At 56.3% G+C, this 14,678-nt stretch overlaps 1 protein-coding gene across 2 annotated transcripts in view; it reads left to right on the top strand.

Annotated features, from left to right (window-relative positions):
• Positions 1 to 1,181: 1,181 nt before the first annotated feature.
• ASH1L (ASH1 like histone lysine methyltransferase) overlaps positions 1,182 to 14,678 on the top strand; it is a 121,390-nt gene continuing 107,893 nt past the window's right edge. For both annotated transcript variants that reach the window (XM_073637260.1, XM_073637261.1), the window contains exon 1: positions 1,182 to 1,600. In XM_073637260.1, coding sequence (XP_073493361.1) covers positions 1,256 to 1,600 — 345 coding nt within the window. In that variant the 5' untranslated portion in view covers positions 1,182 to 1,255. The remainder of the gene's footprint in view (positions 1,601 to 14,678) is intronic.

Genomic DNA, 14,678 nt, shown 5'->3' on the forward strand with positions numbered 1-14,678 from the left:
CGGCCTCCTGGTCGGGGGTCTGGGCAATGTATGGGGTATGTACGGGGCAGCAGCCTCCTGGTCGGGGGTCTGGCAGTGTCTGCAGTGTATGGGGTATGTACGGGGCAGCAGCCTCCTGGTCGGGGGTCTGGGCAGTTTCTGCAGTGTATGGGTTATGTACGGGACAGCAGCCTCCTGGTCGGGGGTCTGGCAGTGTCTGCAGTGTATGGGGTATGTACGGGGCAGCGGCCTCCTGGTCGGGGGTCCGGGCAGTGTCTGCAGTGTATGGGATATGTACGGGGCAGCAGCCTCCTGGTCGGGGGTCTGGGCAGTGTCTGCAGTGTATGGGGTATGTACGGGGCAGCGGCCTCCTGGTCGGGGGTCTGGCAGTGTCTGCAGTGTATGGGGTATGTACGGGGCAGCAGCCTCCTGGTCGGGGGTCTGGGCAGTGTATGGGGTATGTACGGGGCAGCAGCCTCCTGGTCGGGGGTCTGAGCAGTGTATGGGATATGTACTTGGCAGCAGCCTCCTGGTCGGGGGTCCGGGCAGTTTCTGCAGTGTATGGGGTATGTACGGGGCAGCAGCCTGCTGGTCGGGGGTCTGGCAGTGTCTGCAGTGTATGGGGTATGTACGGGGCAGCGGCCTCCTGGTCGGGGGTCTGGCAGTGTCTGCAGTGTATGGGGTATGTACGGGGCAGCAGCCTCCTGGTCGGGGGTCTGGGCAGTGTATGGGGTATGTACGGGGCAGCAGCCTCCTGGTCGGGGGTCTGAGCAGTGTATGGGATATGTACTTGGCAGCAGCCTCCTGGTCGGGGGTCCGGGCAGTGTCTGCAGTGTATGGGGTATGTACGGGGCAGCAGCCTCCTGGTCGGGCGTCTGGGCAGTGTATGGGGTATGTACGGGGCAGCAGCCTCCTGGTCGGGGGTCCGGGCAGTGTCTGCAGTGTATGGGGTATGTACGGGGCAGCAGCCTCCTGGTCGGGCGTCTGGGCAGTGTATGGGGTATGTACGGGGCAGCAGCCTCCTGGTCGGGGGTCTGGGCAGTGTATGGGGTATGTACGGGGCAGCAGCCTCCTGGTCGGGGGTCTGAGCAGTGTATGGGGTACGTACAGGACAGTAGCCTCCTGGTGGAGGGTCCTTGTTGTTGTGCTGGATCTCACGGCTTATGGTGGTCTTGAACTGGTGTAACGTAGGACTAAATCTGGTGTGTTTCTCGCCCTGACAGCGCCGGCCGGTAGATGCCTACTGCCCACCGTGGGAAGGCGCTGCCAGCCTGGGATGGACCATAGGAACTCTGCTATGTCAGGAGTGGGTGCCGATTCCGATGGGCACATGAAATGTCCCAGTGCATCTGCAGGCACGACAGATTCCAACCGTGGCACCAAGGAGCAGGATAGGACCCCCGACGTCCTCCCCGGGGACCAGCCACAGCAGTTCTCCGTCACACAGACTGACTTTTCAGAGGGAAACCTAAAGCTGAAGATCGGCCTTCAGGCTAAAAGGACTAAAAAGCCCCCCAAAAACCTGGAGAACTATGTCTGTCGCCCCGCAATAAAGACCAGCATCAGGCAAACGCGGAGGCTCATTCCCCGCAAGAAGATGGGAGAGGACTCGAATAAGCAGGTGAGACCCCAGGAGTGCGTATAACGGCAGCATCTCCACCCTGGGGGGACATTGTGCATCCCCATGTAAGAGCAGGGCAGGTCTGATACCCTGGTACCTGCATATTAAAGGACAGGTATAATGTAAGGTCCCTGCTCTCTTCTAGCTCCCTGTGTAATGTATGCTCACTGCTCTCTTCTAGCTCCCTGTGTAATGTATGCTCACTGCTCTCTTCTAGCTCCCTGTGTAATGTATGCTCACTGCTCTCTTCTAGCTCCCTGTGTAATGTATGCTCACTGCTCTCTTCTAGCTCCCTGTGTAATGTATGCTCACTGCTCTCTTCTAGCTCCCTGTGTAATGTATGCTCACTGCTCTCTTCTAGCTCCCTGTGTAATGTAAGGTCCCTGCTCTCTTCTAGCTCCCTGTGTAATGTATGCTCACTGCTCTCTTCTAGCTCCCTGTGTAATGTATGGTCCCTGCTCTCTTCTAGCTCCCTGTGTAATGTATGCTCGCTGCTCTCTTCTAGCTCCCTGTGTAATGTATGCTCACTGCTCTCTTCTAGCTCCCTGTGTAATGTATGCTCACTGCTCTCTTCTAGCTCCCTGTGTAATGTAAGGTCCCTGCTCTCTTCTAGCTCCCTGTGTAATGTATGCTCACTGCTCTCTTCTAGCTCCCTGTGTAATGTATGCTCACTGCTCTCTTCTAGCTCCCTGTGTAATGTATGGTCCCTGCTCTCTTCTAGCTCCCTGTGTAATGTATGCTCACTGCTCTCTTCTAGCTCCCTGTATAATGTATGGTCCCTGCTCTCTTCTAGCTCCCTGTGTAATGTATGGTCCCTGCTCTCTTCTAGCTCCCTGTGTAATGTATGCTCACTGCTCTCTTCTAGCTCCCTGTGTAATGTATGGTCCCTGCTCTCTTCTAGCTCCCTGTATAATGTAAGGTCCCTGCTCTCTTCTAGCTCCCTGTGTAATGTATGCTCACTGCTCTCTTCTAGCTCCCTGTGTAATGTAAGGTCCCTGCTCTCTTCTAGCTCCCTGTGTAATGTATGCTCACTGCTCTCTTCTAGCTCCCTGTGTAATGTATGCTCACTGCTCTCTTCTAGCTCCCTGTGTAATGTATGGTCCCTGCTCTCTTCTAGCTCCCTGTGTAATGTATGCTCACTGCTCTCTTCTAGCTCCCTGTATAATGTAAGGTCCCTGCTCTCTTCTAGCTCCCTGTGTAATGTATGCTCACTGCTCTCTTCTAGCTCCCTGTGTAATGTATGGTCCCTGCTCTCTTCTAGCTCCCTGTGTAATGTATGCTCGCTGCTCTCTTCTAGCTCCCTGTGTAATGTATGCTCGCTGCTCTCTTCTAGCTCCCTGTGTAATGTATGCTCGCTGCTCTCTTCTAGCTCCCTGTGTAATGTATGCTCACTGCTCTCTTCTAGCTCCCTGTGTAATGTATGCTCACTGCTCTCTTCTAGCTCCCTGTGTAATGTATGGTCCCTGCTCTCTTCTAGCTCCCTGTGTAATGTATGCTCACTGCTCTCTTCTAGCTCCCTGTGTAATGTATGCACACTGCTCTCTTCTAGCTCCCTGTGTAATGTATGCTCACTGCTCTCTTCTAGCTCCCTGTGTAATATATGCTCACTGCTCTCTTCTAGCTCCCTGTGTAATGTATGCTCACTGCTCTCTTCTAGCTCCCTGTGTAATGTATGGTCCCTGCTCTCTTCTAGCTCCCTGTGTAATGTATGCTCACTGCTCTCTTCTAGCTCCCTGTGTAATGTATGCTCACTGCTCTCTTCTAGCTCCCTGTGTAATGTATGCTCACTGCTCTCTTCTAGCTCCCTGTGTAATGTATGGTCCCTGCTCTCTTCTAGCTCCCTGTGTAATGTATGGTCCCTGCTCTCTTCTAGCTCCCTGTGTAATGTAAGGTCCCTGCTCTCTTCTAGCTCCCTGTGTAATGTATGGTCCCTGCTCTCTTCTAGCTCCCTGTGTAATGTATGCTCACTGCTCTCTTCTAGCTCCCTGTGTAATGTATGCTCACTGCTCTCTTCTAGCTCTCTGTGTAATGTATGCTCACTGCTCTCTTCTAGCTCCCTGTGTAATGTATGGTCACTGCTCTCTTCTAGCTCCCTGTGTAATGTATGGTCCCTGCTCTCTTCTAGCTCCCTGTGTAATGTATGCTCACTGCTCTCTTCTAGCTCCCTGTGTAATGTATGCTCACTGCTCTCTTCTAGCTCCCTGTATAATGTAAGGTCCCTGCTCTCTTCTAGCTCCCTGTGTAATGTATGGTCCCTGCTCTCTTCTAGCTCCCTGTGTAATGTATGCTCACTGCTCTCTTCTAGCTCTCTGTGTAATGTATGGTCCCTGCTCTCTTCTAGCTCCCTGTGTAATGTATGCTCACTGCTCTCTTCTAGCTCCCTGTGTAATGTATGCTCGCTGCTCTCTTCTAGCTCCCTGTGTAATGTAAGGTCCCTGCTCTCTTCTAGCTCCCTGTGTAATGTATGCTCACTGCTCTCTTCTAGCTCCCTGTGTAATGTATGGTCCCTGTTCTCTTCTAGCTCCCTGTGTAATGCATGGTCACTGCTCTCTTCTAGCTCCCTGTGTAATGTATGCTCACTGCTCTCTTCTAGCTCCCTGTGTAATGTATGCTCACTGCTCTCTTCTAGCTCCCTGTATAATGTAAGGTCCCTGCTCTCTTCTAGCTCCCTGTGTAATGTAAGGTCCCTGCTCTCTTCTAGCTCCCTGTGTAATGTATGCTCACTGCTCTCTTCTAGCTCCCTGTGTAATGTATGGTCCCTGCTCTCTTCTAGCTCCCTGTGTAATGTATGCTCACTGCTCTCTTCTAGCTCCCTGTGTAATGTATGCTCACTGCTCTCTTCTAGCTCCCTGTGTAATGTATGCTCACTGCTCTCTTCTAGCTCCCTGTGTAATGTATGCTCACTGCTCTCTTCTAGCTCCCTGTGTAATGTATGCTCACTGCTCTCTTCTAGCTCCCTGTGTAATGTATGCTCACTGCTCTCTTCTAGCTCCCTGTGTAATGTATGCTCACTGCTCTCTTCTAGCTCCCTGTGTAATGTATGCTCACTGCTCTCTTCTAGCTCCCTGTGTAATGTATGGTCCCTGCTCTCTTCTAGCTCCCTGTGTAATGTATGCTCACTGCTCTCTTCTAGCTCCCTGTGTAATGTATGGTCCCTGCTCTCTTCTAGCTCCCTGTGTAATGTATGGTCCCTGCTCTCTTCTAGCTCCCTGTGTAATGTATGCTCGCTGCTCTTTTCTAGCTCCCTGTATAATGTATGGTCACTGCTCTCTTCTAGCTCCCTGTGTAATGTATGCTCACTGCTCTTTTCTAGCTCCCTGTATAATGTATGGTCCCTGCTCTCTTCTAGCTCCCTGTGTAATGTATGCTCACTGCTCTCTTCTAGCTCCCTGTGTAATGTATGCTCACTGCTCTCTTCTAGCTCCCTGTGTAATGTATGCTCGCTGCTCTCTTCTAGCTCCCTGTGTAATGTATGGTCCCTGCTCTCTTCTAGCTCCCTGTGTAATGTACAGTACAGACCAAAAGTTTGGACACACCTAATCATTTAAAAATTTTTCTGTAGTTTCATGACTATGAAAATTGTACATTCACACTGAAGGCATCAAAACTATGAATTACCACATGTGGAATTATATACTTAACAAAAAAGTGTGAAACAACTGAAAATATGTCTTATATTCTAGGTTCTTCACAGTAGCCACCTTTTGCTTTGATGACTGCTTTGCACACTCTTGGCATTCTCTTGATGGGCTGTCAAGAGGTAGTCACCTGAAATGGTCTTCCAACAATCTTGAAGTTCCCAGAGATGCTTAGCACTTGTTGGACCTTTTGCCTTCACTCTGCGGTCCAGCCCACCCCAAACCATCTCGATTGAGTTCAGGTCTGGTGACTGTGGAGGCCAGGTCATCTGGCGTAGCACCCCATCACTCTCCCTCCTGGTCAAATAGCCCTTACACAGCCTGGAGGTGTGTTTGGGGTCATTGTCCTGAAGAAAAATAAATGATGGTCCAACTAAACGCAAACCGGATGGAATAGCATGCCGCTGCAAGATGCTGTGGTAGCCATGCTGGTTCAGTATGCCTTCAATTTTGAATAAATCCCCAACAGTGTCACCAGAAAAGCACCCCCACACCATCACACCTCCTCCTCCATGCTTCACGGTGGGAACCAGGCATGTAGAGTCCATCCGTTCACCATTTCTGCGTCGCACAAAGACATGGTGGTTGGAACCAAAGATCTCAAATTTGGACTTATCAGACCAAAGCACAGATTTCCACTGGTCTAATGTCCATTCCTTGCGTTCTTTAGCCCAAACAAGTCTCTTCTGCTTGTTGCCTGTCCTTAGCAGTGGTTTCCTAGCAGCTATTTTACCATGAAGGCCTGCTGCACAAAGTCTCCTCTTAACAGTTGTTGAAGAGATGTGTCTGCTGCTAGAACTCTGTGTGGCATTGACCTGGTCTCTAATCTGAGCTACTGTTAACCTGCGATTTCTGAGGCTGGTGACTCGGATAAACTTATCCTCAGAAGCAGAGGTGACTCTTGGTCTTCCTTTCCTGGGGCAGTCCTCATGTGAGCCAGTTTCTTTGTAGCGCTTGATGGTTTTTGCAACTGCACTTGGGGACACTTTCAAAGTTTTCCCAATTTTTCGGACTGACTGACCTTCATTTCCTAAAGTAATGATGGCCACTCATTTTTCTTTACTTAGAATTTGTATTATGGCAAGAAAAAAGCAGCTAACAGTCTATTCAGTAGGACTATCAGCTGTGTATCCACCAGACTTCTGCACAACACAACTGATGGTTCCAACCCCATTTATAAGGCAAGAAATCCCACTTATTAAACCTGACAGGGCACACCTGTGAAGTGAAAACCATTTCTGGTGACTACCTCTTGAAGCTCATCAAGAGAATGCCAAGAGTGTGCAAAGCAGTCATCAAAGCAAAAGGTGGCTACTGTGAAGAACCTAGAATATAAGACATATTTTCAGTGGTTTCACACTTTTTTGGTAAGTATATAATTCCACATGTGTTAATTCATAGTTTTGATGCCTTCATTGTGAATGTACAATTTTCATAGTCATGAAAATACAGAAAAATCTTTAAATGAGAAGGTGTGTCCAAACTTTTGGTCTGTACTGTATGGTCCCTGCTCTCTTCTAGCTCCCTGTGTAATGTAAGGTCCCTGCTCTCTTCTAGCTCCCTGTGTAATGTATGCTCACTGCTCTCTTCTAGCTCCCTGTGTAATGTATGCTCACTGCTCTCTTCTAGCTCCCTGTGTAATGTATGGTCCCTGCTCTCTTCTAGCTCCCTGTGTAATGTATGCTCACTGCTCTCTTCTAGCTCCCTGTGTAATGTATGCTCACTGCTCTCTTCTAGCTCCCTGTGTAATGTATGGTCCCTGCTCTCTTCTAGCTCCCTGTGTAATGTATGCTCACTGCTCTCTTCTAGCTCCCTGTGTAATGTATGGTCACTGCTCTCTTCTAGCTCCCTGTGTAATGTATGGTCCCTGCTCTCTTCTAGCTCCCTGTGTAATGTATGCTCACTGCTCTCTTCTAGCTCCCTGTGTAATGTATGCTCACTGCTCTCTTCTATCTCCCTGTGTAATGTATGGTCCCTGCTCTCTTCTAGCTCCCTGTGTAATGTATGCTCACTGCTCTCTTCTAGCTCCCTGTGTAATGTATGCTCACTGCTCTCTTCTAGCTCCCTGTGTAATGTATGCTCGCTGCTCTCTTCTAGCTCCCTGTGTAATGTAAGGTCCCTGCTCTCTTCTAGCTCCCTGTGTAATGTATGGTCCCTGCTCTCTTCTAGCTCCCTGTGTAATGTATGGTCCCTGCTCTCTTCTAGCTCCCTGTGTAATGTATGGTCCCTGCTCTCTTCTAGCTCCCTGTGTAATGTATGCTCACTGCTCTCTTCTAGCTCCCTGTGTAATGTATGGTCCCTGCTCTCTTCTAGCTCCCTGTGTAATGTATGGTCCCTGCTCTCTTCTAGCTCCCTGTGTAATGTAAGGTCACTGCTCTCTTCTAGCTCCCTGTGTAATGTATGCTCACTGCTCTCTTCTAGCTCCCTGTGTAATGTATGCTCACTGCTCTCTTCTAGCTCCCTGTGTAATGTATGGTCCCTGCTCTCTTCTAGCTCCCTGTGTAATGTAAGGTCCCTGCTCTCTTCTAGCTCCCTGTGTAATGTATGCTCACTGCTCTCTTCTAGCTCCCTGTGTAATGTATGCTCACTGCTCTTTTCTAGCTCCCTGTATAATGTAAGGTCCCTGCTCTCTTCTAGCTCCCTGCGTAATGTATGGTCCCTGCTCTCTTCTAGCTCCCTGTGTAATGTATGCTCGCTGCTCTCTTCTAGCTCCCTGTGTAATGTATGCTCACTGCTCTTTTCTAGCTCCCTGTATAATGTAAGGTCCCTGCTCTCTTCTAGCTCCCTGTGTAATGTATGCTCACTGCTCTCTTCTAGCTCCCTGTGTAATGTATGCTCACTGCTCTCTTCTAGCTCCCTGTGTAATGTATGGTCCCTGCTCTCTTCTAGCTCCCTGTGTAATGTATGGTCCTTGCTCTCTTCTAGCTCCCTGTGTAATGTATGGTCACTGCTCTCTTCTAGCTCCCTGTGTAATGTAAGGTCCCTGCTCTCTTCTAGCTCCCTGTGTAATGTATGCTCACTGCTCTCTTCTAGCTCCCTGTGTAATGTATGCTCACTGCTCTCTTCTAGCTCCCTGTGTAATGTATGCTCACTGCTCTCTTCTAGCTCCCTGTGTAATGTATGCTCACTGCTCTCTTCTAGCTCCCTGTGTAATGTAAGGTCCCTGCTCTCTTCTAGCTCCCTGTGTAATGTATGCTCACTGCTCTCTTCTAGCTCCCTGTGTAATGTATGCTCACTGCTCTCTTCTAGCTCCCTGTGTAATGTATGCTCACTGCTCTCTTCTAGCTCCCTGTGTAATGTATGCTCACTGCTCTCTTCTAGCTCCCTGTGTAATGTATGCTCACTGCTCTCTTCTAGCTCCCTGTGTAATGTAAGGTCCCTGCTCTCTTCTAGCTCCCTGTGTAATGTATGTTCACTGCTCTCTTCTAGCTCCCTGTGTAATGTATGCTCACTGCTCTCTTCTAGCTCCCTGTGTAATGTATGCTCACTGCTCTATTCTAGCTCCCTGTGTAATGTATGCTCACTGCTCTCTTCTAGCTCCCTGTGTAATGTATGGTCCCTGCTCTCTTCTAGCTCCCTGTGTAATGTATGGTCCCTGCTCTCTTCTAGCTCCCTGTGTAATGTATGGTCCCTGCTCTCTTCTAGCTCCCTGTGTAATGTATGGTCACTGCTCTCTTCTACCTCCCTGTGTAATGTATGCTCACTGCTCTCTTCTACCTCCCTGTGTAATGTATGCTCACTGCTCTCTTCTAGCTCCCTGTGTAATGTATGCTCACTGCTCTCTTCTAGCTCCTTGTGTAATGTATGCTCACTGCTCTCTTCTAGCTCCCTGTGTAATGTATGGTCCCTGCTCTCTTCTAGCTCCCTGTGTAATGTATGGTCCCTGCTCTCTTCTAGCTCCCTGTGTAATGTATGGTCACTGCTCTCTTCTACCTCCCTGTGTAATGTATGCTCACTGCTCTCTTCTACCTCCCTGTGTAATGTATGCTCACTGCTCTCTTCTAGCTCCCTGTGTAATGTATGCTCACTGCTCTCTTCTAGCTCCTTGTGTAATGTATGCTCACTGCTCTCTTCTAGCTCCCTGTGTAATGTATGGTCACTGCTCTCTTCTAGCTCCCTGTGTAATGTATGCTCACTGCTCTCTTCTAGCTCCCTGTGTAATGTATGCTCACTGCTCTCTTCTAGCTCCCTGTGTAATGTATGCTCACTGCTCTCTTCTAGCTCCCTGTGTAATGTAAGGTCCCTGCTCTCTTCTAGCTCCCTGTGTAATGTATGCTCACTGCTCTCTTCTAGCTCCCTGTGTAATGTATGCTCACTGCTCTCTTCTAGCTCCCTGTGTAATGTATGGTCCCTGCTCTCTTCTAGCTCCCTGTGTAATGTATGGTCCCTGCTCTCTTCTAGCTCCCTGTGTAATGTATGGTCCTTGCTCTCTTGTAGCTCCCTGTGTAATGTATGGTCACTGCTCTCTTCTAGCTCCCTGTGTAATGTATGCTCACTGCTCTCTTCTAGCTCCCTGTGTAATGTATGGTCCCTGCTCTCTTCTAGCTCCCTGTGTAATGTATGCTCACTGCTCTCTTCTAGCTCCCTGTGTAATGTATGGTCCCTGCTCTCTTCTAGCTCCCTGTGTAATGTATGGTCCCTGCTCTCTTCTAGCTCCCTGTGTAATGTATGCTCACTGCTCTCTTCTAGCTCCCTGTGTAATGTATGCAGTGACGGTCGCTGCTCGCAGTCACGCAGTGTGTGTGGAGGTCGCTGCTCGCGGTCACGCAGTGTGTGTGGAGGTCGCTGCTCGCGGTCACGCAGTGTGTGTGGAGGTCGCTGCTCGCCGTCACACGGTGTCTGTGGCGGTCTTTGCTCGCGGTCACGCGGTGTCTGTGGCGGTCTTTGCTCGCGGTCACGCGGTGTCTGTGGCGATCGCTGCTCGCGGTCACGCAGTGTGTGTGGAGGTCGCTGCTCGCGGTCACGCATTGTGTGTGGAGGTCGCTGCTCGCCGTCACACGGTGTCTGTGGCGGTCTTTGCTCGCGGTCACGCGGTGTCTTTGGCGGTCGCCGCTCTCGGTCACGCGGTGTCTGTGGCGGTCGCCGCTCTCGGTCACGCGGTGTCTGTGGCGGTCGCCGCTCTCGGTCACGCGGTGTCTGTGGCGGTCGCCGCTCTCGGTCACGCAGTGTCTGTGGCGGTCGCCGCTCTCGGTCACGCAGTGTCTGTGGCGGTCGCCGCTCTCGGTCACGCAGTGTCTGTGGCGGTCGCCGCTCTCGGTCACGCGGTGTCTGTGGCGGTCGCCGCTCTCGGTCACGCGGTGTCTGTGGCGGTCGCCGCTCGCGGTCACGCGGTGTCTGTGGCGGTCGCCGCTCGCGGTCACGCGGTGTCTGTGGCGGTCGCTGCTCGCGGTGTCTGTGGCGGTCGCTGCTCGCGGTGTCTGTGGCGGTCGCCGCTCTCGGTCACGCGGTGTCTGTGGCGGTCGCCGCTCGCGGTCAAGCTGCGTCTGTGGCGGTCGGCGCTCGCGGTCACGCTGCGTCTGTGGCGGTCGCCGCTCGCGGTCACGCTGCGTCTGTGGCGGTCGCCGCTCGCGGTCTCGCTGCGTCTGTGGCGGTCGCCGCTCGCGGTCACGCTACGTCTGTTGCGGTCGCCGCTCGCGGTCACGCTGCGTCTGTTGCGGTCGCCGCTCGCGGTCACGCATTGTGTGTGGAGGTCGCTGCTCGCCGTCACACGGTGTCTGTGGCGGTCTTTGCTCGCGGTCACGCGGTGTCTGTGGAGGTCGCTGCTCGCCGTCACACGGTGTCTGTGGCGGTCTTTGCTCGCGGTCACGCGGTGTCTGTGGCGGTCGCCGCACGCGGTCACGCGGTGTCTGTGGCGGTCGCCGCTCGTGGTCACGCGGTGTCTGTGGCGGTCGCCGCTCGCGGTCACGCGGTGTCTGTGGCGGTCGCCGCTCGCGGTCACGCGGTGTCTGTGGCGGTCGCCGCTCTCGGTCACGCGGTGTCTGGTGGTCGCCGCTCTCGGTCACGCGGTGTCTGTGGCGGTCGCCGCTCTCGGTCGCGCGGTGTCTGTGGCGGTCGCTGCTCACGGTGTCTGTGGCGGTCGCCGCTCTCGGTCACGCGGTGTCTGTGGTGGTCGCCGCTCGCGGTCAAGCTGTGTCTGTGGCGGTCGGCGCTCGCGGTCACGCTGCGTCTGTGGCGGTCACCGCTCGCGGTCACGCTGCGTCTGTGGCGGTCGCCGCTCGCGGTCTCGCTGCGTCTGTGGCGGTCGCCGCTCGCGGTCACGCTGCGTCTGTTGCGGTCGCCGCTCGCGGTCACGCTGCGTCTGTTGCGGTCGCCGCTCGCGGTCACGCAGTGTGTGTGGAGGTCGCTGCTCGCCGTCACACGGTGTCTGTGGCGGTCTTTGCTCGCGGTCACGCGGTGTCTGTGGCGGTCGCCGCTCGCGGTCACGCGGTGTCTGTGGCGGTCGCCGCTCGCGGTCACGCAGTGTCTGTGGCGGTCGCCGCTCTCGGTCACGCGGTGTCTGTGGCGGTCGCCGCTCTCGGTCACGCGGTGTCTGTGGCGGTCGCCGCTCTCGGTCACGCGGTGTCTGTGGCGGTCGCCGCTCTCGGTCGCGCGGTGTCTGTGGCGGTCGCCGCTCTCGGTCACGCAGTGTCTGTGGCGGTCGCCGCTCTCGGTCACGCAGTGTCTGTGGCGGTCGCCGCTCTCGGTCACGCAGTGTCTGTGGCGGTCGCCGCTCTCGGTCACGCAGTGTCTGTGGCGGTCGCCGCTCTCGGTCACGCAGTGTCTGTGACGGTCGCCGCTCTCGGTCACGCAGTGTCTGTGGCGGTCGCCGCTCTCGGTCACGCAGTGTCTGTGGCGGTCGCCGCTCTCGGTCACGCAGTGTCTGTGGCGGTCGCCGCTCTCGGTCACGCAGTGTCTGTGGCGGTCGCCGCTCTCGGTCACGCAGTGTCTGTGGCGGTCGCTGCTCGCGGTGTCTGTGGCTTTCGCTGCTTGCGGTGTCTGTGGCGGTCGCTGCTTGCGGTGTCTGTGGCGGTCACTGCTCGCGGTGTCTGTGGCGGTCGCTGCTCGCGGTCACACGGTGTCTGGCGGTCGCCGCTCTCGGTCACGCAGTGTCTGTGGCGGTCGCTGCTCGCGGTGTCTGTGGCGGTCGCTGCTCGCGGTGTCTGTGGCGGTCGCTGCTCGCGGTGTCTGTGGCGGTCGCTGCTCGCGGTGTCTGTGGCGGTCGCTGCTCGCGGTGTCTGTGGCGGTCGCTGCTCGCGGTCACACGGTGTCTGGCGGTCGCTGCTCGCGGTCACGCAGTGTCTGTGGCGGTCGCTGCTCGCGGTCACACGGTGTCTGGCGGTCGCTGCTCTCGGTCACGCGGTGTCTGTGGCGGTCGCTGCTTTCGGTCACGCTGTGTCTGGCGGTCGCTGCTCGCGGTCACGCGGTGTCTGTGGCGGTCGCTGCTCGCGGTCACGCGGTGTCTGACGGTCGCTGCTCGCGGTCACGCGGTGTCTGGCGGTCGCTCGCGGTCACGCGGTGTCTGTGGCGGTCGATGCTCGCGGTCACGCGGTGTCTGTGGCGGTCGCCGCTCGCGGTCACGCTGCGTCTGTGGCGGTCGCCGCTCGCGGTCACGCTGCGTCTGTGGCGGTCGCCGCTCGCGGTCACGCTGTGTCTGTTGCTGTCGCTGCTCGCGGTCACGCTGTGTCTGTGGCGGTCGCCGCTCGCGGTCACGCGGTGTCTGTGGCGGTCGCCGCTCGCGGTCACGCAGTGTCTGTGGGGGTCGCTGCTCGCGGTCATGCGGTGTCTGTGGGGGTCGCTGCTCGCGGTCATGCGGTGTCTGTGGCAGTCGATGCTCGCGGTCACGCTGTGTCTGTGGCGGTCGCTGCTCGCGGTCACGCTGTGTCTGTGGCGGTCGCTGCTCGCGGTCACGCAGTGTCTGTGGCGGTCGCTGCTCGCGGTCACACGGTGTCTGGCGGTCGCTGCTCGCGGTCACGCGGTGTCTGTGGCGGTCGCTGCTTTCGGTCACGCTGTGTCTGGCGGTCGCTGCTCGCGGTCACGCGGTGTCTGGCGGTCGCTGCTCGCGGTCACGCGGTGTCTGGCGGTCGCTCGCGGTCACGCGGTGTCTGTGGCGGTCGATGCTCGCGGTCACGCGGTGTCTGTGGCGGTCGATGCTCGCGGTCACGCGGTGTCTGTGGCGGTCGCTGCTCGCGGTCACGCGGTGTCTGGCGGTCGCTGCTCTCGGTCACGCGGTGTCTGTGGCGGTCGCTGCTTTCGGTCACGCTGTGTCTGGCGGTCGCTGCTCGCGGTCACGCGGTGTCTGTGGCGGTCGCTGCTCGCGGTCACGCGGTGTCTGACGGTCGCTGCTCGCGGTCACGCGGTGTCTGGCGGTCGCTCGCGGTCACGCGGTGTCTGTGGCGGTCGATGCTCGCGGTCACGCGGTGTCTGTGGCGGTCGCCGCTCGCGGTCACGCTGCGTCTGTGGCGGTCGCCGCTCGCGGTCACGCTGCGTCTGTGGCGGTCGCCGCTCGCGGTCACGCTGTGTCTGTTGCTGTCGCTGCTCGCGGTCACGCTGTGTCTGTGGCGGTCGCCGCTCGCGGTCACGCGGTGTCTGTGGCGGTCGCCGCTCGCGGTCACGCAGTGTCTGTGGGGGTCGCTGCTCGCGGTCATGCGGTGTCTGTGGGGGTCGCTGCTCGCGGTCATGCGGTGTCTGTGGCAGTCGATGCTCGCGGTCACGCTGTGTCTGTGGCGGTCGCTGCTCGCGGTCACGCTGTGTCTGTGGCGGTCGCTGCTCGCGGTCACGCAGTGTCTGTGGCGGTCGCTGCTCGCGGTCACACGGTGTCTGGCGGTCGCTGCTCGCGGTCACGCGGTGTCTGTGGCGGTCGCTGCTTTCGGTCACGCTGTGTCTGGCGGTCGCTGCTCGCGGTCACGCGGTGTCTGGCGGTCGCTGCTCGCGGTCACGCGGTGTCTGGCGGTCGCTCGCGGTCACGCGGTGTCTGTGGCGGTCGATGCTCGCGGTCACGCGGTGTCTGTGGCGGTCGATGCTCGCGGTCACGCGGTGTCTGTGGCGGTCGCCGCTCGCGGTCACGCTGCGTCTGTGGCGGTCGCCGCTCGCGGTCACGCTGCGTCTGTGGCGGTCGCCGCTCGCGGTCACGCTGTGTCTGTTGCTGTCGCTGCTCGCGGTCACGCTGTGTCTGTGGCGGTCGCCGCTCGCGGTCACGCGGTGTCTGTGGCGGTCGCCGCTCGCGGTCACGCAGTGTCTGTGGGGGTCGCCGCTCGCGGTCATGCGGTGTCTGTGGCAGTCGATGCTCGCGGTCACGCTGTGTCTGTGGCGGTCGCCGCTCGCGGTCACGCGGTGTCTGTGGCGGTCGCCGCTCGCGGTCACGCAGTGTCTGTGGCGGTCGCCGCTCGCGGTCACGCAGTGTCTGTGGGGGTCGCTGCTCGCGGTCATGCGGTGTCTGTGGCAGTCGATGCTCGCGGTCACGC

Source organism: Phyllobates terribilis, unplaced genomic scaffold (genome assembly GCF_046119375.1).
Source record: "Phyllobates terribilis strain yellow unplaced genomic scaffold, ASM4611937v1 Scaffold_6__1_contigs__length_29720123, whole genome shotgun sequence".
Classification (NCBI taxonomy): domain Eukaryota; kingdom Metazoa; phylum Chordata; class Amphibia; order Anura; family Dendrobatidae; genus Phyllobates; species Phyllobates terribilis.